A 24,893-nucleotide genomic window follows, 5' to 3' on the forward strand; every position below is an offset into this window, starting at 1 on the left:
CAATAATGGACTACTGTTGTTTTTATTTTTTTATTTGCTTGTCACTCGTCTCTAACAGATCTGTAATACAGCCCAAAATGAGGGACAAATGAGGAGGAAAGAGGGACAGAGGGACATTGCTCCAAATCAGGGACAGTCCCTCGAATTCGTGGACAGTTGGGAGCTATGCCCACCTACACACAAGGAACTGCATTTGCTTGATAGCAAGATATGTAACCGATTTGTTGACTGTAGCTTCATTTGCGACCCATTGATTACAGTTGAGGCAGTTGTCATTAAGTGAGGCCCGGAGCGAGAAAAATAAATAAATAGCGAGACTGAGATCCATGTTGGATATCACACGTGATATAAAATTTGATTTCCTGCGGCTCCGTATGGCCTTCCCGGACATGCTCGTCGCGCCGTCCGACATCATTGCTCGGACGACTTGGCATTTGGCTAGGTCAGTGGAGCATCTCAATAAGGCCCGCAAGAAGGTCAATAGGGATGTAGGCAGTTTTATAGTTCGGAATGGGGGGCCTGGTTATCCAGCATTTGGAACTGGAAACGGATACTTGCCGATACCTTCAGGGGGGGGGGGGGGTACACCTCAATACGGTGGGAATTGATTTGTGGGCCCTACGTTGCAGAGAGCTTGTATTCAAAGAGCTTTGAGGGTGTGGAGGGGCACTCAAGGGTAAAGTCTTCCCCTTGTGCACTGTGACGGGTGTTGGTCTTTGCTGGCAAATTGGAGAAACCTTGTATAGCGAAGGGTTTGGGAGCCATTGGTGGTATGGGTCCCTCTGGTGTATTCCAATTAACGGTGGTTTAGCTGGAATTGGTTAATGGGTGCACTGCGGTCAGTGGGTTGTCTACGAGCCAGTATTTCGGCTGGAGGCCTATTATAGTAAAGGTACCACAGTGCATTCTTGGACATACATTAGCTTGGGGTTCCTGCAAAGACCAACGCGATTAGTGACTGATGGGTTTTTGGTTTATGTTAATTTAAGTTGATTTGTTAATAAAGAGGCTGTTACGGACATATTTTACTCCAATTATGGTGTGGTCTCCATTAATGGCATTTAATGGTATGGGTTGGATGGAGTATGGGGTTGGTCTGGCAGTTAGTGGTCAAGAATGGTGAAGGGATAAATCTCATGTTAACCAGCCACTACAATGTCACTCTGAACCAGGGCTTAAGAGAATAGGTGCAGGAACTCCTCCATTCTGAGTCAGCCCTGGACTCCACCCCCTACCCACCTGTGAGCACCATTCCTTGGTTCCACCCCCTTACCCACCTCCGTGTACCACCCCTTTTAAAGAATACAGAGCCAAGTATCATTTTGTGGTGCTAAGTATTTTATATGGAATTTGTTAATGACAACAAGAAAGGCAGTAAAATAGATCTAGCAACAGAAGATATACCCCAGCAACAACGGACCCCCAACAGCCAGCATCAGTAGACCAACAATTGACTCCCTGCAACATAGGACCCACCCCTAGGAAAAATAGATCCCCCACCAGCAACAATAGACCTCCCCAGCAACAATAGACCCCCCCCCTGCAAAAATAGATCCCCTCCAGCAACAATAGATTCCCCAGCAGCCAGCATCAATAGACCCTCCAGCAACAAAGACCCCTCCCTCCCAGCAACAATTGACCCCCCCCCCCCAGCAACATAAGACTGACCCCCAGCAACAATAGATTCCCAATGAGCAACAGAAGATCTCCCCAGCAATAATAGACCCCCTTCCTCCATAAAAATAGATCCCAGCATCAATAGACCCTCCAGCGCACCCCAGCACCCCTTGCCAACCAGTACAGGAGGTGCCGGAACTGCGTTCCCTCACGTTCCTGCTGAAAAAAAAGCCCAGCTCTTAACCCTAATAAAGCCAGTGTAGTTGGTATATCTAAAGGTGAGTGTACAATCGTATTGGATGTGATCAACACATTAAAATTCACCTTTCCTTGAAACTGAGATCTGATTGGTTTATGCATTTTTCACGTTATTGTTGACCGACACAGCAGGGTATTATACCTACAATCGTTGTGTATATGACATGCTTAACAGAAGTTTCCCTTTTCTGTATCCTCCACAGATACTTCACCATCAGAAGTGACCGGTATCAGCGCAGCAAGCGGTATTGGGGTTAACTCTTTGTGTGCCATCTGCGGTGACAGAGCGACGGGGAAACATTACGGGGCGTCCAGCTGTGATGGATGCAAGGGTTTTTTCAGGAGGAGCGTCAGGAAGAACCACATGTATTCCTGCAGGTAAGTGGACTTCCCCTGCACTCTCGCTATATATAACAGGCAAATATTAACTCCCCCCCCCCTTTATTCCTATTTTGTAGTCATTACATTTTACCCACTTACAGACCATTTTGCTGGTCAAAGACCAGACCACTTTTTGCGATTCGGCACTGCGTCGCTTTAACTGACAATTGCGCGGTTGTGCGACGTGGCTCCCAAACAAAATTGACTTCCTTTTTTTCCCACAAATAGAGCTTTCTTTTGGTGGTATTTGATCACCCCTGCGGTTTTTATTTTTTGCGCTATAAACAAAAATAGAGCGACAATTTTGAAAAAAACGCATTATTTTTTACTTTTTGTTATAATAAATATCCCCCAAAAATATATAAAAAAAACATTTTTTTCCCTCAGTTTAGGGTGATACGTATTCTTCTACATATTTTTGGTAAAAAAAAATCGCAATAAGCGATTATTGATTGGTTTGCGCAAAAGTTATAGCGTTTACAAAATAGGGATAGTTTTATAGCATTTTTATTAATCATTTTTTATTATTTTTTATTATTTATTTTTTTACTAGTAATGGTGGCGATCAGCGATTTTTATTGTGACTGCGACATTGTGGGGGACCCATCGGACATTTTTGACACATTTTTGGGACCATTGTCATTTATACAGTAATCACTGCTATATAAATGCAGTGATTCCTGTGTAAATGACACTGGCAGTGAAGGGGTTAACCAGTGGGTGGCAGTGTAGGGGTTAAGTGTTCCTAGGGGTGTGTTACTAACTGTGGGGGGGTTGGGCTTTCATTTAGTGAACACTGATCCCTGCTCCAATCACATGGAGCAGAGATCAGCGTCACTAGTTGCTAGGCAGAATGGAGAAATGCTGTTTACACGGCATTTCCTCCATTCAGCCGTCCCGTGAGGCGATCGCGGGGATGCCCGCAGCGATCGAGTCCGCGGGTCCCGCGACCGGACTCACGGGGGTCCCGACCAGCGCGGGATGGCAGGGCGGCATTGAAGATTGGACGTACCTGTACGCCAATATGCCTGCCTGTGTCATTCTGTCTACGTACATCAGCGTGTGCTGGTCGGGAACTGGTTAACTAATACTGCAGTTTGTTGTTATATTAGCTTTGAAAGATCGAAATTTAGCCATTTCAACAGGATTTCAATCCATCTATGGGCAGGCTTCAGTACAACCAGCCTGTCAGTTTTTTATCACTACCTGTGGCTATAGCCACCAGCAGTGATCATTGTATTCTGATGGCTGGGAAACCTCCCGCTGTCAGGGTACAATAGCACAGCAGGAGGGATTTTCCCATCAACACTGACTGTGGTTGAAGGAAAGAAAATTTCCGAGTGTATGGCCTGCCTTAAAGCGGAGCTCCACCGTCAAAAAAAATATTAAAAGCCAGCAGCTACAAATATTGCAGCTGCTGACTTTTAATAAATGGACACTTACCTGTCCAGGGTGCCCACGATGTCGGCAGCAGAGGATGAGTAATCGCTCGTCTCTCGGTTGCCCCCGCCGCCATCCTCTGTCAGGGAATCAGGAAGTGAAGCGTTGCGGCTTCACTACTCGGTTCCCTACTGCGCATGCGTGAGTCGCGCTGCGCGTCTCCACTGGTTGTGTTCTGGGAACTGGCAGACCTTTTATAGCAATGATGCCGTTACTGTACTGTACATTAGACATGCGCAGTAAGTTTAGTTCCAAATTGCAATTCGGATGAATTTACGTTTTTTCGTAAATTCGGATGTATCCGAATTTCCGAATGACAATAGTATCCAATTTAAACTAATCCGAAATGACAAAAAATAAATAAAAAATTTGGACGAAATTTGATTTTGAATCGCTTTCGAATACTTTTCATATATTTTTTTTTTTTTTTTTATTATTTTTATTAATTTGCAAGTAAACAATAGAACAACCTACAGCCTATTGGGCATACCCAGGCTGATTATTACAAAAAAAAACCCTGAGTCAAACAATCAGGGAACAACCAAATAACCCTCCCTCTCCCCCCACTCGATACACCGCCACCGGCGTGTGCATCCAAACAGAAAAAAGAAAACCCCCCCCCCCTCCCCCTGTACGCTCCAGCACCACTGCACATTACTCAGGACAGTTACATACTTTTCATATTTGAATAGTTTTCAAATTCGAATAGTTTTAAAATTCAAAGTTTTCGAATTCAAATCGTTTTCCAGTTTCCAAAGAGAATAGAATAGAATAGAAAATAAAGGAGTAGAATAGAAAAAAAATAATAGACTAGAAATTAATATAACAGAAAATAAAAGAATAGAGGATCATAGAGTAGAACAAAATAGAATAGAAAATAAAATAACAGAATACACTAGAATAGAAACAAATAGAATAGAATAGAATAACATAGAATATAACCATCTTCTGAAATTAAAATTTCAAATAGAATAAATTTGAATTTGAATACATAAGAAAATAATAGAATAGAAAATAATAGATTGTAAAAAAGATTAGAATAGAATAGACGATAGAATAGAATAGACGATAATAGTATAGAAAAGCATAGAATTAAAAAAAAACAATAAAAAGAATATAACCATTTCCCAAAATTCAAATAGAATCAAATCGAATTTGAATAGAAAAGAATAGATTAGAATAGAATAGAAAATAACAAAATAGTATAGAAAAAAACAATAGAATAGAAAGGATATAACCATATTCCGAAATTTGAATTTAGAATACAATAAATTTGAATAGTAAATATAGAATAGTATAATAGAATAGAAAAGAATAGAATAGAAAATAAAATAATGGAATAGAAAAGAATAGAATAAACAAATAAAAAACTAGTATAATTTAAAAAAATAGAATAGATTAGAATAGAAAGAATATAACCATTTCCCCAAATTCATATAGAATCAATTTGAATTTCAATAGTATAGAACAGAATAGATTACAATAGGAAGATGGTCATATTCATTCTATTCTATTCTATTCTGTTGTTTTTTTTCTATACTATTGTGTTATTTTCTATTCTATTCTATTCTACTCTATTCTTTTCTATTCTAGTCAAATTCAAAATGGATTCTATTTGAATTTTGGAAAATGGTTATTTTTTTTCTATTCTATTGTTTTTTTTTTTAATTCCATTCTTTTCTATCCTATTTTGTTCTGTTTTACTCTATTCTTTTATTTATCCTTTTCTATTCTGTTCTATTTTTTTCTATTCTATTCCTTTATTTTCTATTCTATTTTATTCTCTTTGAAAAATGGGTTCGAAAGCATTTTGAATCGATCCGAGTTCGAATTGAAAAAAAATTGAATCGATTTGAAAACGAATAAACAATACTAATTCAGAAAATGAATGAATCAAATGAAACAAACTTAACTAAACGAATTTATGTAAATAACGGATTGAAACGTTATTCAATTGTGTACATAGCCTGTGCAGAGGGTAGAGCTATGGGAGGGACCCAGCAGACTCCACCCACTATAATGCTGCCTGAAAATGAGAAGACCAGTCACTCCGTACAAGGAGAGAGAGCAGCAGTGAGCGGTCTTTATTATCCATATATCTATATATATCCATATTATCTTTATCCATTTTTAGACAGGTAAGGCTGCTATCATTTCAGCGGTGTAGTTAGCGGTGTGCCTTCTCTTCCACATTAAATCCTCACTTTGTTCCCATAATGATGAGGATCCTGGATGTGTTTTCAAAGTAATCCGAGAGCACGTTGGCCTTTTTTCATTCCAAAGGAAAATAAAAAACAGTTCCCAAAGCGTGGTCTAGCACCTTGCTGATTGACAGTTGATTCCAATTGTTATTACCAATCCAAACAAGTAGCTCTAGCCCCCCCCCCCCCCCCCCACCCCTTCACACTTTCACCATGACTTATGGCTCGTACTTTTTTTTTTTTGACTTTTTTCACTTACCGTATATACTCGAGTATAGGCCGACCCGAGTATAAGCCGAGGCCCCCAATTTACCCCCAAAAAACTGGGAAACCTATTGACTCGTGTATAAGCCGAGGGTGAGATATGCCTGTCCATCCCTGTGTGTGTGTCCATCCATCCATCCATCCCTGTGTGTGTCCATCCATCCCTGTGTGTGTGTGTCCATCCATCCATCCCTGTGTGTGTGTCCATCCATCCATCCATCCCTGTGTGTGTGTGTGTCCATCCATCCATCCATCCCTGTGTGTGTGTCCATCCATCCATCCATCCATCCCGGTGTGTGTGTGTGTGTGTGTGTGTGTGTGTGTGTGTGTGTGTGTGTGTGTGTGTGTGTGTGTGTGTGTGTGTGTGTGTGTGTGTGTGGCCTTGTGTGTCCAGCCTACCTGTGTCCTGAGCCTCCGTCCGGTCCCGAGCCTCCGTCCGGTCCCGTCCCGTCCCGAGCCTCCGTCCGGTCCCGTCCCGAGCCTCCGTCCGGTCCGATCCCGTCCCGTCCCGAGACTCCGTCCGGTCCCGTCCCGTCCCGAGCCGAGCCTCCGTCCGGTCCCGTCCCAGGATCACCGCTCTTCGTCTGCGCCCATTCCCCTGTTCAAATGCCGCGCCTCCCTGTCTGTGATAGGCGGAACACAATTTCCCAGCAGCCTGTGTTCCGCCTATCACGGACATCGTCTCATCCTCGTCCGTAGTACGAGGATGAGACGATGTCGGTGATAGGCGGAACACAGGCTGCTGGGAAATTCAGTGTTCCGCCTATCACAGGCGAAGGCGGAGCCGGAGGCGCGGCTTTTGAATCAGAATGGCCGCTGTCTGTCTGCTCGACACGCTGATCGAGCAGGCAGACAGCGATGACTCGAGTATAAGCCGAGGGGGGCACTTTCAGCCTCAAAAAAGAGGCTGAAAATCTCGGCTTATACTCGAGTATATACGGTAATAGTCGCAAGTAGAAATTGAATAGGTTACTAAAGTCACGTAAATTCTCATACGGCAGAAAAAAAAGTTGGAAATGATGTCATGTTTTGTAGTGTTTTTGTCTTGTATTTTTTTGGACGACAACTGCACTGACTAAACAAAAATCGTACGATCTGGTATCGTACGAGGACAATTTTCATGCTTGTCCGGTCTAATAATATCGGATGAATTGTCGTGATCAGCTCTTGAAAGCTCTGTACTATTATTCTTATTATTATTTTTATACAGGATTTATATAGCGCCAACAGTTTACGCAGCGCTTTACAATATAAAAAGGACCCAATACAGTTATAATACAATAAAATACAAGAGGATTAAGAAGGCCTTGCTCAGAAAAGCTTACAATCTAATAGGGTGGGGCAGGTGGAACAAAAGGTTGTAACTGTGGGGAATGAGCTGATGAAAGTGGTAGGAGATTAGTTGGAGACATGATAGGCTTTCCTGAAGGGATGAGTTTTCAGGGATCGCCTGAAGGTAGCGAGAGTAGGGGATAGCCGGACCGGTGGAGGTAGCAAGTTCCAGAGGATGAGACAGGCCCTGGAGACGAGCATGGGAGGAGGAGAGAGCTTGAGAGTAGGGGGGCATGAGAAGAGCAGAGGGGACAATTTGGGTGATATTTGGAGACAAGCAGCACAGTGGTGTAGTGGTTAGCACTCTCGCCTAGCAGTAAAGAAGGGTTGCTGGTTCATATCCCAACCATGACACTACCTGCCTGGAGTTTGCATGTTCTCCCTGTGCCTGCGTGGGTTTCCTCCCTCACTCCAAAGACACGCAGGTAGGTTAATTGGCTTCTGTCCAAAAATTGGCCCTAGTATATGAATGGGGACCTTGGATTGTGGGCTCCTTGAGGGTGTAGGGACTGATGTGAGTGTACAATGTACAGGAATAGGGACAATTGTAGACACTCACTTAGGATGGACTGGTGTCTTTATTCAACCTTACTAACGATGTAACAAGATTGGTGATGTAGCTCAGGGCAGAGTTGTGAATGGCTTTGTATGTTATGTCCGATTATCGTAGGATCGCGTCGAAAGCTGTATTTTTTGTCCGATTTTCATATCGTGTGTACGGGACATAACAGAGAGTATTGAAGGGTTTGGAGGTTTTTTCCATCATGGCGTTTCTAGTAAACACTATATATGTCTTATTGGGTTACTCACAGTTCTCATGCCTATAGCTTACAGAATTCACCACTACACTAATTCACGTTCTGTCTTTCTTTTAAAATCTTGGACTCTTAAGAACTCGGGAGTCCAGCTGTGTTCTCATCGGCACGGGTGTCAGAATCTCCATTGCTGCCTATTGTTTTCAGGCAGCCCTGACACCCATGGTCGTCCAAATACATCGGTGCTACTGAACATTGAGTTCATCTCATCTGATAGTTTGCCGTCACCATTCCTCGGATAATTTTTTTCTAAATTTTTTAATTTTTCCAGCTGTCTGGTACTTGTAGGGCCACCACGCTTTGGCCAATTCAGCAGGAATTGGCTGAAATGTGACCCGTATTTGGGTAGCTTAAGGTAATTGAAGCTATTTTGCTATTGCTTATCATCCTTACATAATAGAGTAGTAAAAGCATGATCCAATCAATGTGTAAAGCTGGCCATAGATAGATCGAAATTTGTATGGTTCAGCACCAGGCTTTAAATATACGCACATCTCATTCTGTGCTTGTTCTGCCTCTCCAATCTAAGCATTAAAAGTGGGAACTCCGTAACTTACAGTTAGTTGTGTTGAGATGTTGATAACCCCAATCTTATTTGGATAAGCAGACAGTGACTCGATCCAGACGACACCTTGTTGATCTTGTGAAGTTTAATCCATAAACTGTGAGGATCTTACAACAATGAACATCAGATAGGTCAACAGATCATAATGTGATCCAGTTCACATGTGTGCTGAAATGCATTACTGGGAGAATGAACAAAGGGCGGGGCTAACTATACAGAATAAGCTGAGATACAGGAAAGGGAGGGACCAGGAACGAAATAACACATATAACATTTAAAGGCAAATCACAAGGCATGTGAAACATGACAGTGCTTATCATTTCAGGTTCAGCAGACAGTGCGTGGTCGATAAAGACAAAAGGAATCAGTGTCGTTACTGCAGATTAAAGAAATGTTTCCGGGCTGGTATGAAGAAAGAAGGTGAGGTGCCATTCCTGAAACACCATCCCCATCATTTTGTTTCTATTTAAAATTGTCCTGTAACCTCATAGTCATAATGCTGTAAAAAAACAAAGTTAGGGAAGAGTACAGCCATCTTTCTCATGAAGGTCCCAATGTAGTTTTGAAGAATGACCTTTACTTTTTACTTTAGTCCTACTTAGATTCCTCCACTATTAACCAGATCTCAATTGTATTGACTCTTTTAGTTTGGTAGTCATCTGACCATCAGCGTTTTGGTTAGAACAGTGGTTCTCAACCTGGGGGTCGAATGATGATTTGCCAGGGGTCACCGAATCCTGGGCTGTTCCTGAAGCCCGCGCTGCTCTCCCACTCTTTTCGCGGCCGCCCAGCAGGGCTGTCCCTGGAGCCCGTGGCCACCCACTCAGCCTCTTCGCAGCCGCCCATTCAGTTCACAGCATGGCCGGGTGGGCAGAGACTAGAGATCAGCTGACTGGTGAGTAATGTGAAGTTGGAGGGGCTGTAAGAGACCCCATCTCCTGATTTAGGCATAAGTGTCACTGCTGCGAGACACCACAAAGTCACACAGTGTACCCGGAGACACAGTGAGTAACACTACATGTGAATATAGCTGCCATTAAAAGTCCCCACTACAGTTCTCAGATCAGCAGATGACCTTGATCAAGAGCACCTACGCTGGCTGATCAGATCTCCTCCCAGCATTGCCACTGATCCCAACTCCCCTCCAGCACTGCCACTCATCCCAACTCCCCACCAGCACTGCCACTCATCCCAACTCCCCACCAGCACTGCCACTCATCCTAACTCCCCACCAGCACTGCCACTGATCCCAACTCCCCACCAGCACTGCCACTGATCCCAACTCCCCACCAGCACTGCCACTGATCCCAACTCCCCTCCAGCACTGCCACTCATCCCAACTCCCCACCAGCACTGCCACTGATCCCAACTCCCCTCCAGCACTGCCACTCATCCCAACTCCCCACCAGCACTGCCACTCATCCCAACTCCCCACCAGCACTGCCACTGATCCCAACTCCCCTCCAGCACTGCCACTCATCCCAACTCCCCACCAGCACTGCCACTCATCCCAACTCCCCACCAGCACTGCCACTGATCCCAACTCCCCTCCAGCACTGCCACTCATCCCAACTCCCCACCAGCACTGCCACTGATCCCAACTCCCCACCAGCACTGCCACTCATCCCAACTCCCCACCAGCACTGCCACTGATCCCAACTTCCCACCAGCACTGCCACTCACCCCAACTCCCCACCAGCACTGCCACTGATCCCAACTCCCCACCAGCACTGCCACTGATCCCAACTCCCCTCCAGCACTGCCACTCATCCCAACTCCCCACCAGCACTGCCACTCATCCCAACTCCCCACCAGCACTGCCACTGATCCCAACTCCCCTCCAGCACTGCCACTCATCCCAACTCCCCACCAGCACTGCCACTGATCCCAACTCCCCACCAGCACTGCCACTCATCCCAACTCCCCACCAGCACTGCCACTGATCCCAACTTCCCACCAGCACTGCCACTCACCCCAACTCCCCACCAGCACTGCCACTGATCCCAACTCCCCACCAGCACTGCCACTGATCCCAACTCCCCACCAGCACTGCCACTCATCCCAACTCTCCTCCAGCACTGCCACTCATCCCAACTCCCCACCAGCACTGCCACTGATCCCAACTCTCCACCAGCACTGCCACTCATCCCAACTCCCCACCAGCACTGCCACTCATCCCAACTCCCCACCAGCACTGCCACTCATCCCAACTCCCCTCCAGCACTGTCACTCATCCCAACTCCCCTCCAGCACTGCCACTCATCCCAAATCCCCACCAGCACTGCCACTCATCCCAACTCCCCACCAGCACTGCCACTGATCCCAACTTCCCACCAGCACTGCCACTCATCCCAACTCCCCACCAGCACTGCCACTCATCCCAACTCCCCACCAGCACTGCCACTCATCCCAACTCCCCACCAGCACTGCCACTCATCCCAACTCCCCACCAGCACTGCCACTCATCCCAACTCCCCACCAGCACTGCCACTGATCCCAACTTCCCACCAGCACTGCCACTCACCTCAACTCCCCACCAGCACTGCCACTGATCCCAACTCCCCACCAGCACTGCCACTCATCCCAACTCTCCTCCAGCACTGCCACTCATCCCAACTCCCCACCAGCACTGCCACTGATCCCAACTCTCCACCAGCACTGCCACTCATCCCAACTCCCCACCAGCACTGCCACTCATCCCAACTCCCCACCAGCACTGCCACTCATCCCAACTCCCCACCAGCACTGCCACTCATCCCAACTCCCCACCAGCACTGCCACTCATCCCAAATCCCCACCAGCACTGCCACTCATCCCAACTCCCCACCAGCACTGCCACTCATCCCAACTCCCCACCAGCACTGCCACTGATCCCAGCTCCCCACCAGCACTGCCACTCATCCCAACTCCCCACCAGCACTGCCACTCATCCCAACTCCCCACCAGCACTGCCACTCATCCCAACTTCCCACCAGCACTGCCACTCATCTCAACTCCCCACCAGCACTGCCACTCACCCCCCTTACCAAGGAGTAAGAGAAGGAATAAATTAGAGAATACGTGGAAGAGAGAGGAAAATAGGGGGAGAAACAAAGTAAAAAAGGGAGAGAAAGAATAAAAGAACAAGAAAGACGGCTAGAGAGAGGGATGGAGGGAAAAAAACAAGAAATTAGCATAGAGAGAGAGAAAAGGGAAAGAAAGGAGAACAAAGACAGAACGTCCTAAAATGTACCATAAGGGGATTTAATACTCTATGAGTGGAAGGGACTCAGGCAGCGCTAAATGTCCATGGGTTACGGGCGCAAATGACTTGTCTTGCCTTGGGTACTGACTACCCACGCTACAAAATTATTTTACTGTTAGTGGTCCCCACAACTTGGGAAATTTTATCAAGGGTTCACGGCACTAGTAAGGCTGAGAACCACTGGGTTAGAATCTATCAAGCTTGCCATGGATGGTATTCTCCAGATTTTCAGGCTAGCAATAATTGGGCCGTCTATGAATCCCTAAGGCTGGGCATACATTCTTCAACTTTCTTTTTCAATTTCATTTAGATTTACCTTTAACTGTGTAGTGCAAGGGCCTACCTGACTGCCTACAAATTAAAAGTGTTTAGGTTTGACCTCCATATTATATGGTTTTGGTAAAGAATATTGTATAATGTATGGCTAATTCTCAGGGTGATACCAAGTGCCTATGCCAGTCAGAAAAAACTTGTTATGCCCCTTTAGATCCATCCTTAACTCTCCACTCATGGCACTGTATAACTTTTCTGTGTCTATATGGACGTTTACAGTTGACTTTTTTATCAGGTCATTTTTGGCCTTCAGTGGCTAGGCAAAGCAGGAGAGTTGAGCCGTCAGGACACTCAGCAAAGAACCATAAGAAATGTGTGGTGCCTCATCACTTCTTAAGAAATATTATATGATTGTGTTCAAACTATCTACAAGAGGGTTTCAGATTGGATGTTTTGGCCCATAATGTGTGCAGACTGCTGTGTTGGTAGTCACATTCTGACCCTGGAGTTTTTTCCCAGATTAAAGATGATTGGAGTTCACCCAGCTTCTTTCTCCTGGTGACCTTGGATGTCCGGTTCACTTCACAGAGCAATAATCCTGTTTGTGAGCCTGGTGAGCTAGGGGTCATCATGTCTTCCCTTCTGGTGGAAGCCATTATTATACCGTGTGACATGTAGTGTTCTAGACTCACTACCACATCATAAATCCCAAGGTTTGTAAATGGTTTGGACACTTTGGTACCATAGTGAAGTATAAAAGTCTTCTCTACATGGGATTGTCACAATACATTCTCCATAAACAGCCAGGATACATGATTGCCATGTTATATGTCCCGATGTGACAAAGCAGAATAAGGCTGGGTTCACACTGAAGCGATACGGGAATGCCGCGAATCCGCGGCGGGTTCCCGCATCGCAAGCCTCCCGCCGGCAGTTCACACTGCCCTATGCGGACTGCTGGGAGTGTCAGTGAAACCTTAATGACACCCCCAGATCAGTTTGCATATCGCAGTGCGATCTGCAAACTCGGACAGGAATCGGATCGCATGGTGTGAACACCCATGCGATCCGATTCTGCTGCGGACCAAAAAAAGGGTCCTGTGTGAGTTTGTGGCGGGTGCTATGCGAATTCAGCCATACTATCTGTATGGCTGAACTCGCATCGCACAGAGATCGGATGTGATTTGCACTGCAGTGCGGTGCGAATCACATCCGGTTCTCGCTGCCGCAGCAGTGTGAACCCAGCCTAAAATTGAGAATGTTCGCTCAATATTTTTGTTTAAGTGTTACTTCAACTTTTTTTCACTTTTGGATAAAGGGTGAAAGTTTAGAATCACTGGAAGGTGTGATTTGCTGTCTCTAAGGCCATGAACAGGAAATTGGGTAAGGGAATGTCCTCGACAGTTACAATACTTTCATCATGAGCAAAAGGGAAGACAGAGACACACAAGAAATGGTTTTGTGGCTGTGTCCCGGTTGGAGAATTACCCTTACTTCCGATCATGGTGACACTGTTTTTACTTGGACAGTGAGATAAAACTTCCCCAAAGAAGCCCCAAATAGCAGTAAAAACCTTACCAATGATCTAACCTTTCTTCTTTTGGCTGAATATACACTTTAATGGTCAAGTACAGTGGGGCCACTGTACTATAGGCTGCAGGTCTCTGTTCTGGCAATGGCTCCACATGGTAGCTCCTTATCTCCTATTGGTTCAAAGATTTCCAAAATTATTAGATGTGAGAATGTATCTTTGACAATCTATCTCTTAGCCCTTGTATACACGGTCAGAGATTCCGACAACCAAATCTGTCGGAGTAATTCCGACGGATTAATTCCGGAAGAGGTCCGGAAGTGATGTTGCATACACACGGTCGGACTAAATTATTGGAAAATCCAATTGCAAATAACGTGATGACGTTATTTTGTTACGATGGGACTACGTTCAGGCTAGTAGCCAATAGCTTTGGTCTAGGAATTTGATCTGAGCATGCGTGGCACTTTGTCCGTCGGAGAAGGCTACACATGATCGGAGTATGTCCGGAGCATTTTGTCGGAAAATTTTATCGGCAAGTTGGAAAACTTGGTCCGTCGGATATTCCGACGGAAACAGTCCGATGGAGACCACACACAGTCGGAATATCTGACAAAACGGTCCGATAGGACACATTCCGTCGGAATCTACGACCGTGTGTACAAGGGCTTAGGTATGCATTCATGCCCATAGAGGGCAAATAATAAGGAAAGCAAAAAGAACGTATTAAATTATCCAAGTCCAATGTGTGTCTTGAAGGAAACACCAGTGATCTTAGGCGAAGGTCATGCTTTTCTTGGGCCGCCCATTCAATTTCACTCTCCACCTTCTCTGAGACATACAATAAATAGCAGCTAGACTTAAAATCAGTTTACTATATCAGATCAGGCAGCAATTGCGATTGGTTGCCAGTGGTTACAGCATATCATTACTGCTTACTGACTGGTTGCTAGAGGTTACAGCACACATTTCGGCTCACTGATTAGTTGCTAGAGGTTACAGCAAATAATTTCTGCTTGTTAATTGGTTGCTAGTACTGTACAGTATTACTGCTTATTGATTGGTTGCTAGAGGTTACAGCACATCATCTCTTCACTGCAGGGGGGCATGATATACATGTGAATGCCATCTTTATTTACATATCAATGCCGCCGGCCGCAGCTATTTACTTATGAATTTTCTCCTCTATTTACATATGAATGTCTGTTATTTACATGTAAACACAGGATCTGCAGGTGAGTCATCTGTACACAACAATAAGGGAGATCTGGGCAGCATTAGTACCAGCACTTCACACTGAGATATTGGGACACAGCACATGGCTAAAACTTCAAAGGACAAGGGAATATAAACTTGGATAGTTGGCAAATATGAGGCAGCTGCTTTGGGCCCCACAACAATGAGAGGGCCCAGGGCAGCTGCCCCTTTTGCCCTGCTTTAAAGACGGCCCTGATCACGTGAACTGTCACCATTGTAAGAAATGCACTGGTCACATGGTGACTACATTTATGGAGTAGCATGACCTTCGCCTAATATCATTGGTGTTTCCTTCAAGATACACATTGGGCTTGGATAATTTCACATATTTTATTGACCTTGTGAGATTTCATCTTGTTGTGGACTTTTGCATCTGGTACTTTGTTATTACTATGTTAGCGTGGCAACATATTTTATATTTATGGTTATTTAGGTTGTCTTACTATTAGTTGCCAGCAGCTGTGTTTATTATCACTAATCATCACTAAGTCACACCAGTGCGATTTCTATTTCCATTTTCTGTAAGCACAAATATTCCAACCAACCTAACACTAGTTAGTTGGCTGGGAGTGTTTGCTACTGTCATAGGACTGTTACTTGACGAAGCCCAAAGAGTGGATCGGGTGACATTCATCTCATATCTATAGGTACTTTTGCACAAGTATTGGGTGCTGAAACCTTATGAATCAGACCTGTTGTCCTATTAACCACTGTGTTTCCATTTTAGCTGTACAAAATGAACGGGACAGGATAAGCACGCGGAGGTCAAGTTACGAAGACAGTAGCCTGCCTTCAATTAATGTATTAATCCAAGCAGAAGTTCTATCACAACAGGTGAGTGATATCTCTATAACAGCAATAATAATGCATCTGCAGCACCAATAGAATGGCAGGGCCTTCAGTTGGCCTACCAAACCCACCAGCTTTTCAATATATATGAAGGTGAAGGAAGGATGCTAAGAAATACGTTTTCATGGTTATTATTAGTAAATGATTTAAAAAATATATATTGCTGCTGCATGATGGTGATCAACAACTCAGCAAGCAATCTGATGAATCTAGTAAATCTGTCCGTAAGTCTAATGCTTTGTAGACCTCTGTAGACCTTGTTATGTAGGTCATGGCTTATTGATTGGGAATGGTTGTTGTTTTAAGGCTGTTTGTTTAAGATTTTACCAGTGAGTACACAAACCAAGCAGAGCCAGCTCCTAACATACATGAGAACATCCCTCCTTTTTTGGTTTTCATGAAAAAACTCTGGATTGCTGGGCTAAAGCTCTTAGCCCTTGTATACACGGTCGGAGATTCCAACGGAATGTGTCCTTTCGGACCGTTTTGTCGGATATTCTGACTGTGTGTGTGGTCTGCATCGGACTGTTTCCGTCGGAATATCCGACGTACCAACTTTTCCAACTTGACGGTAAAATTTTCCGACAAAGTGCTTGGACATACTCCGATCATGTGTAGTCTACTCCGACGGACAAAGTGCCATGCATGCTCAGATCAAATTCCTAGACCAAAGCTATTGGCTACTAGCCTGAACGTAGTCCCATCCTAACGAAATAACGTCATCACGTTATGTACAATCGGATTTTCCGACAACTTAGTCCGACGGATTTGGTTGTCGGAATCTCCGACCGTGTGTACAAGGGCTATGAAGAGTATGTTTATGTGCCATTAAACTACAATTTTTCCCCAACGAAAAACAATTCTCAGAATTTTGTTTATTTCAGAAAACAAAGTCCATTCTTCTCCTTTGAATTTCCTGAATGAAACTCTAAAGCCTGGTACACACTAGTAGTTTTTTTTTGCGTTCAACCCAGGAGGGCTGAACGAAAAAAATCTGGCAACTCAAGAGGGGCTGCTGTACTAAGTTTCCAATGTTAGTGCATCAATCTCCCCTGCTGTTGTGTTCTGACAGGGGTGGTGGCCCTCCTGTCAGAACACTCCAGTCGTGTAAAAGGTTGTCAAAGTGAATATACAAAACGGGGGGGATAACACTGCGCTAAACCTAAAAAGTGAAGGTGATATACACAAAAAATGAAAAAATAATTTTCAGTAGCAGCTAACACTCAAACAAACAAAGTCATAAGATATAAACAAAAATTGTGTAGCGCTAAGGCTTATAATAGCCCTGTGAGAAATAAATCTAAATCACAAAGTGAACCATAATATCTAGTGTACAAGTGAAAGTCCAGTGACCAATGTAAAACTGGTAAATACAAGTCTGTCTGAAGGATTAGAATGGAGGTCAACCGTAATGTCTCGAAGATGGTGACTGCACAAGGATGTAAAGCTTGTGGCACGGACGTGAACATTCAATAAGGTACTCTTACCAGCACAGGTGGACACACATACCATATGGCAGTGGGTCAAATGCGCATGGATGGTTGTCTTTGGGTAAGATGGTGAGGTCCCAGATGGCTGACTTTAGATATAATGGCAAGGTCCCGATCACAGGGATAGGTTCACTGCCGGAGACAATCTCTGGGCACTTCCACAACTTCGGAGTCACGCTTGTCAGTATTCACCGGTACAATGAATTCGGTTCATCGGCAACGTCTCCCAAAAGCGTCCCATCAATAGCCCGGATGGCTTTTGGGAGAAGTTTGACTACACAATTTTTGTTTATATCTTAGAACACTCCAGTCAGTACGCTCAGCCGTTGGCTGAGAGCATTGATCGGGAGCCGATCGGCAGACCTTTTTGGTCATGCCCCTTCGACAGAAGACAGCCAAACGGCCGGCTTCTGTCAGACCAACTCCAGTACACATCGGCTAATCTGTACTAGGCTTAATGGTGTATGGCCGGCTTTAGACTTCCTTCTAGCACTCTCATTAGATTTTTACTGTTAGGTTTTTATTAGTGTGTTTGTCTCTGCTGCAGTTTTGTCATTTTCTGTATTTGTCCTGGTTATTAAAAAAACTTTTGGCTTTTCTGGATTGTAACCTGTGTGTCTACTATCAATAAAGCGAACTTTATTCACCGTGAAAAAAAACTTTTGGCTTTAAATAATCTGGCCACTATGAGGCACGGAGGCAGGGTATTTTGTTAAAAACAGCTAAAGGTTCCATCAGCTCAATAAGCCTAAGCGATTTTTTTCTTCAAAATTTCTGTTTTCTTTTATTAGAATTTTCATACTACACATCTGCTGATAATTAGACCATATTGTATATCGTTTAAGGTAAATAGATTACCACCAATGGACAGGCTGGTTGTATTGATGAACATGCCTGGTTCTTGTATGATTGCTCCTGTGGTTCTTCACAGCCTCTGAAGTTCAGCATTGCAGATAAGTACATTGGACTTTCTCTTGTAGATAACCTCATCAGTGACCATGCTAAACACAGACATTCGAGGAAAGAAGATGGCCTGCATAACAGACGTCTGTGAATCCATGAAGCAGCAGCTTCTGGTCCTTGTGGAATGGGCCAAGTACATCCCAGCCTTCTGTGAACTTCCCCTAGACGATCAGGTGCGTATTTGACTTTAGGATGTTAGTGGTCAAGCCTTCATAAATGGTTCTACATTGTCAGCTATATCTGTTCTGTTCAGGATAAAAGAAAAAAAAGGGCAAGAATAAATGTGGTACTGCCACACTTCATTAAAAACCTTCATTGTTGGAAGAATATATTATAGTATCTCCCTCTACTACAATTCCCCTTAACGGCATTTGTCAGCCACTTGAGAACAGGTTCTCTTTACTGGCCATATGACCTTCGTTATGGTCACTGTGCTGTCCTATCATGCATTTGATGTATTTGAGCAATTTTTTATTATCCACCCCAAGCATGGATGGACATTGGAGGACTGAATTACAAACTACACTAGAGTTTCCACCTCTGAATGTCGCTACTTCCTCTGTACTCACAGGTCCAGGTGAGATAGAAAACCCATTGCGCAATCTGCTGATCTATGTAGTCCATGATTGCCTAGAACTTTGGTGGGGTCCTCATATGACCATTTGGCCAAACAGGTCAAATCTGTTAAAGACTCTTCTGCCCAAAACTCATCTCCAGAGGTTCCCACCACTAGAATCTCTAGAGTTATACCATGCTGCTGAGTGGTACATTCTGCTGAACTCCAGCCACAATGGAAATATCAGTATTGAGTGGTCTGATCCCTTAATCCCACTCCTCAGATACCTTTTGTGTGCTGTGATGGAATCTGTGATTGCAAAAACAGATAACGAAGGTAAATTCATTACTTCAAAGAGCCTGTCAACTCTGAAAACTTTCATGTATATCAGATAGTCAGTGGTGGGTGCCAATAGCTAGGGAGATTCACACGTAGTGGTGACACTAATTATTAAACGCTGTCCTTTACAGGCTCTCACATCAGCTGCCTGCTGACAGAGCCACTCGTTAACCTCGGTGTCTTCAGTCACCTTTGATGTTTAACTGGGGATAGTGACAATGCCTAACTGAGTTAAAAGACCAAGTCATCCCAGCATGTAAATTTTATCTAGTCTTTTATATTTTAACTTACCTAGTTTCTTTCTTAGCTGTGTTTGTTCCTGCCGAGGAACCTACTTTGGGTTTCCTATGAGCCCATTTACACTATTGTGTTTAACGCATGCATTGAGACGCACTAAAACACATGTGTTGCTCCCTCTAATATAGTGTCTGTTACCGTCTTAGCGCATTTATAAAAATACAAGATGTCACATTTTTTTTCTGTGTTTTTGTGCATTGGGTGGTCTATAGAAGTCAATGGAGAGAAGTCAATGCATATGTAGCGGCCATAACCCTTGGCAGGGCGGCCTTGACTTTTGCGCTTACCGGTTACCTCCACTTGGCTGGTTCTTCCACGTCTAGGGGTTTCCAGGGTTAGTACCCAACAACTTTGGACGCTGACACCATAAAGACACCATAAAGTCACCAAAAGGTTTTTATTTGCAGGGGTAACATCCAACAAACACAGTCTCGTATGGGAACAGAGGGCAAGGGTGAAGAAACTCAGGCACCTTGAACTGCTAGTTATCAGAAAGTCTCTAATACCACTCAGAGAGTAGCCACTCACAGCTGGGTTCTTCAAAGCTGAACAAATCTCTAGCCAGAGATTATGGCAATCAGCACTTGATCCAGAACTTGTGAAATCTTTGACCTTGAGTAATCTGGAACGGAAGTGAACAGGAACATTTCCCTCAGTACCTGGAACGTTCTCTGTCTCCTTGGCAGTACTGGAAAACGGGGATTCACTGATGTCCTTAACAACCCAGCAACTAGGCACTCGGCCAGCTTGTTGCCCCTCCTCCGAAGAGTCCTCCCCCGGCCACTTACACCAGCTGCGGTGCCCCTCTAAGCCGAGAGCACACCCAGACGCCTTGAATCCTCCCTCAGTTACTGCGCCTTGGACCAGCCGGTTCCGAGACTCGGGAACAGACTTATCCTTACCCCAGATCAGGCGGGTCTATTGGGGTTAGCCAACCGAAGCATGTTGCGGAGTGACACACGCTCCCGTGACCAGGACCCCTCGAGGGGGCTACCCCGGACCAGAATCAGGAACAGGCAGCTATGGCCTCACGAACGAACCCTGAACACGTGACTTCAACATCTTAAATACCCTTCCCCAGACTCCTCAGTGGGGCCCGGCGCCGGCATGCCGGAAATGTAACACTCCCATTGGTTGTGCTCTCAATCAAACTGTCAAACCATCCAATGGCTGGTGTCATAACTGATCACATGTGCAGCATCATGGCAGTTGTAGATTAAACAGAGGCAAAGGTGTCAGCTTCCTTGGCTGAAAATGATAGGGGGGTTTACTTACCCTTTAAAACTAGTGAATATCTAGTAAACAAACTATTGCCAGCAGAACTCTTAGAAGGTTTTAACACGAATCTATGAAGAATGCAAGGTTGGAATTTTTCAGCTGTTCCTGTACTGTACATTGTTATACGTTAACAAAGGTATGGAGTTGATTTACTAAAACTGTAGATTGCAAAATCTGGTGCAATTGTGCATGATATTCAATCAGCTTCTAACTTCAGCTTGTACAATTAAGCATTGAGAGAAAAAAAACTGGAAGCTGATTGGTTTCCATGCAGAGCTGAACCAGATTTTGCACTCTCCAGTATTACTAAATCAACCCCTATGTGTGTTTGATCAAAATCAACACTCATAGCCTTGTCTCAAAGCCTTTGGGGTTGTAAAAGAATTATAAATGCATTATTAAAGCTAATTAAAAGTCAACATCTGCTTTAGCTCTCCCCAACTGATTGCCTCATCTCATATGATGACTCAAAGGATCATCCTACTTCACATCTTTTTTCTTCCTAGGTGGCGCTGTTACGTGCACATGCTGGAGAGCACTTACTACTGGGGGTTGCCAAGAGGTCAATGATCTACAAAGATATTTTACTCTTAGGTGAGCAACACATATTTCCAGAAGCAGTCTAATTCTGTATATGGTAGGGCTTAGAATGTATCGGTATGTTTCCCTCTCCCTCTGTAGGGTCCGTTTCATGATAACAGGTTGCATTTTCATTAACGTACATCAGGGGTCTCCAAACTTTCTAAGCAAAGGGCCAGTTTACTGTCCTTCAGGTTTTTTAGTGGGCTGGACTGTTGTCAGTGGAAGCAAGAAATGCCCCATCATTTGTTATAATAGGAGGAATAGTGCCTTATGGATGCTATCAGTGAAGGAAATTATGTCCCATCATTGGTGTAAGTAGAAGGGATAGTGCCCCATTGTTGCTGCCAGTGAGAGGAATGGTTTTGCATCATTGGTGTTAGTAAGAGGAGAAGTGCCCCAAGGGCCGGATAAAGGTAACTAAAGGACCACATCCAACCCCCGGGCCACAGCTTGGAAACCCCTGACACACAACATCTCCTAATTTGTACAATCAAATGATATTTTATAAGAAGAGTTTTATCACATAGACCAGATGAATTTATTGCACCCATGTTGAGATATTTTGTATGTAAAAATCAGTTGATGATTCTGCATGACTTTCTCTTTGCGACTTCCTATGCGAAGAACAGAGGACGGGAACATTCCAGGCAGGAGAAAATGTTTCATTGTGATTGGAGGTGTCCAGTACTGGGGCAATAGTCCACATAAATAATAGCCCAAATTATTAGGAGATACATATAATAAACACACTTTAAAGAGGAAGTAAACCCTGATGAGTTTACTTCCTCTTTCATTCCCTGCAAAGGTAAAGCATAATGGACTACTGTGCATCGCATAGTAGCCCATTATGTGTCACTTACCTGACACAGGAGCCAGCGAAGTCACCGCTGTCCCCCTGTAGTCCGGAGCATCCATCTTCTCAGTGGGGTCTCGCAGCTCCGCCGCTGTCATTCGGCGAAGCACGGGAGCCGACACGCGCGGCAGCTCCGTCGTTGTAAATGCCGCGCTCAATGCGCCGTAGACAGCGGTGCCCGTCTTCGGGCAAATATCTCCTAACCCGTGTAGGTTTAGGAGATATTTCTTGGACCTACAGGTAAGCCTTAATCTAGGCTTACCTGTAGGTCAAAGTGTGTTGTAAGAGTTTACAACCACTTTAATTACTTACACAGCCTGTTTTAGTGATACTTGTTACTGTCACACATTCTCTTCTTTTTGTTCCTTTCTCTTCATCTCTTTTTCTTTTCATTTCTCTCTCATTGTCCTTCTTCTCTTTCTCTCTTTTTTTTGCTCTTTTTTTCCATTTTTCACCCCCTTATTCTTTCTCCCCTCTACCTCCTCTGTCCTTCTCTAACTCTCTTCTTCTTTCACTCAGTCTTCCATTTTTCACCCCCTTGTTCTCTCTCCCCTCTTCTTTTCTACCTCTCTTTTTTAGCTTTTTCTTCAATCCTTCACCCTCTTCCTCTACACAGATCTTCTATTCTCTTTCTCTCTCTCTATCTTTCCTTCTCTCTTCTTCTTTTGCTCTCTCCACTTTTCACACCCCTCTTGTATCTCCCCTTTTCTTGTCTCTCTTTTACTCTATTCCTTTTTTAATTCTTTCACTCTCTTCCATCATTTACCCCTTCATCTCTCCCCCCCCCCCCCCCTCTTCTTGTCTCTCTCCTCCTTTACCTCTTTTCTTCTTTGCTCTCCCCCTTGTTTCACTCCCTTTTTTTTCTCTCTCCTTTTCTTGTTTCTCTTTCCTTATTTTCCTCTCTTCTTCTTTCACTGTCTTTTCCATTTTCCCCTCTTCATCTCTATCTCTACATTTCTTCTTCCCTTCTTCTTTTGCTCCCTTTTCATCTCCCACCGTCTTCATCTCTCTCCCCTCTTTTCCATTCTTCTCTTCTGCCATCTTCTTTCACTCTCTATTTCTTTTTTACCCCTTCATCTCTCTCCTCTCTTCCTCCTTTCTTCTTGTCTCTCTCTCCTTCTCTTCCTCTCTTCTTCTTCTGCTCTCTCACCCTTTTTTCACACCCTTTTTCTCTTTCCCCCTTTTTCTCTCTCTCATTTATTTCCTCTCTTCTTCTTTTTCTCCCTTTTCCAATCCCCCCTTCATCTCTATCCCCTCTTCCTCCTCTCTTTTTATGGTTCTCTCCTCCGTATCTTCTGGCTTCTTTTTTCACTTTCCTTTCAGTCTTTCACTCCCTTTATCTCTCTGTCCCCTCCTCTTCCATACCTCTGTCCAGGACTGAACTTCCACCCGTGTGTCCAGTTCTGTAGACCTCACTTACACAAAGATATTGTCTAAATAGAATGAGTCCAGAGACGGGTAACAAAAATGTGGAAGGGTCTGAGGGATAAAACATATCGAGAGCGACTTCAGGAACTTGAAACCTTTAAATACATCAAGGGGGGCAGGTTCAGGGGGGCAGTTTTTTCAATATTAATCCAAGAACACCGGGAGATGACCTCAAACTAACTGGAGAAAAGCTTAAAGCTAATCTTAGAAAGTATTATTTTACTGAAAAGGTAGTTGATGCTTAGAATGAACTTCCAGCAGAGGTAGTGAGACAGTTAACAGTAAATGACTTGGTAAAGGACATGCTTGGGACAAACATAGATCTATGCTATAGACAATAAAGTTAAAAAGACAACAAAAACGGGCAGACTCGATGGACTACTTTGTCTTTTACTGCCGTCGCTTTTCTATGTTTCTTATCTCTTTCCTTCTCTTCACCCCTTCTTTCTTCACTTCCTCTTCTATCATTCACCCCTTCATCGCTCTCCCCTACTCCTCTCTCTCCTTCTTCCTCTGTTTTCCTGTCCCCCCCTTCCCCCTCTCTTCTTCTCTTGCTCTCTCCCTCTTCCTCTCTTCTCCTCTCTCTCTCCCCCTTCTCCTCTCTTCTCCTCTTTCTCTCCCCTTCCTCCTCTCTTCTCTTTACCACCTTCTTCCTCTCTTCTCCTCTCTCTCTCCTTCTTCCTCTCTTCTCCTCTCTCTCTCCCCTCTCTCTCCCCTTCCTCCTCTCTTCTCCTCTCTCTCTCCCCTTCCTCCTCTCTTCTCCTCTCTCTATCCTTCCTCCTCTCTTCTCCTCTCTCCCTCCTTTCCTCCTCTCTTCTCCTCTCTCCCTCCTTTCCTCCTCTCTTCTCCTCTCTCTCCTTCTCCCCCTCTTTTACTCTCTTTCTCTCTCTCCCCTTCCTCCTCTCTTCTCCTCTTGCTCTCTCCCTCTTCCCTTATCCTCTCTCTCTCCCTTCACCCTCTCTTCTCCTCTCTCTCCCCTTCCTCCTTTTTCTCCTCTCTCTCTCTCTTTCCTTCTTCCTCTCTTATCCTCTCTCTCCCCTCCTTCCTCTCCTCTCCCCTCTCTCTCTCCCCTTCCTCCTC

The 24,893-nt window shown here is 44.5% G+C and overlaps 1 protein-coding gene across 4 annotated transcripts in view; it reads left to right on the top strand.

The window, feature by feature from the left end:
• The window catches only part of HNF4A (hepatocyte nuclear factor 4 alpha), a 199,420-nt gene that overhangs the window by 149,501 nt on the left and 25,026 nt on the right, over positions 1 to 24,893 (top strand). For all 4 annotated transcript variants that reach the window (XR_013263594.1, XM_077460219.1, XM_077460218.1 and 1 more), the window contains exons 2-6: positions 2,079 to 2,253; positions 9,199 to 9,293; positions 15,906 to 16,012; positions 18,498 to 18,653; positions 21,457 to 21,544. Coding sequence is in view for 3 of the 4 variants with exons in the window: in XM_077460219.1 (XP_077316345.1) it covers positions 2,079 to 2,253; positions 9,199 to 9,293; positions 15,906 to 16,012; positions 18,498 to 18,653; positions 21,457 to 21,544 (621 nt within the window). In the remaining variant the exon portion in view is untranslated. The remainder of the gene's footprint in view (positions 1 to 2,078; positions 2,254 to 9,198; positions 9,294 to 15,905; positions 16,013 to 18,497; positions 18,654 to 21,456; positions 21,545 to 24,893) is intronic.

Source organism: Lithobates pipiens, unplaced genomic scaffold, assembly GCF_037356315.1.
Source record: "Lithobates pipiens isolate NorthernLeopardFrog02 unplaced genomic scaffold, aLitPip1_a1.2 Scaffold_28, whole genome shotgun sequence".
Classification (NCBI taxonomy): domain Eukaryota; kingdom Metazoa; phylum Chordata; class Amphibia; order Anura; family Ranidae; genus Lithobates; species Lithobates pipiens.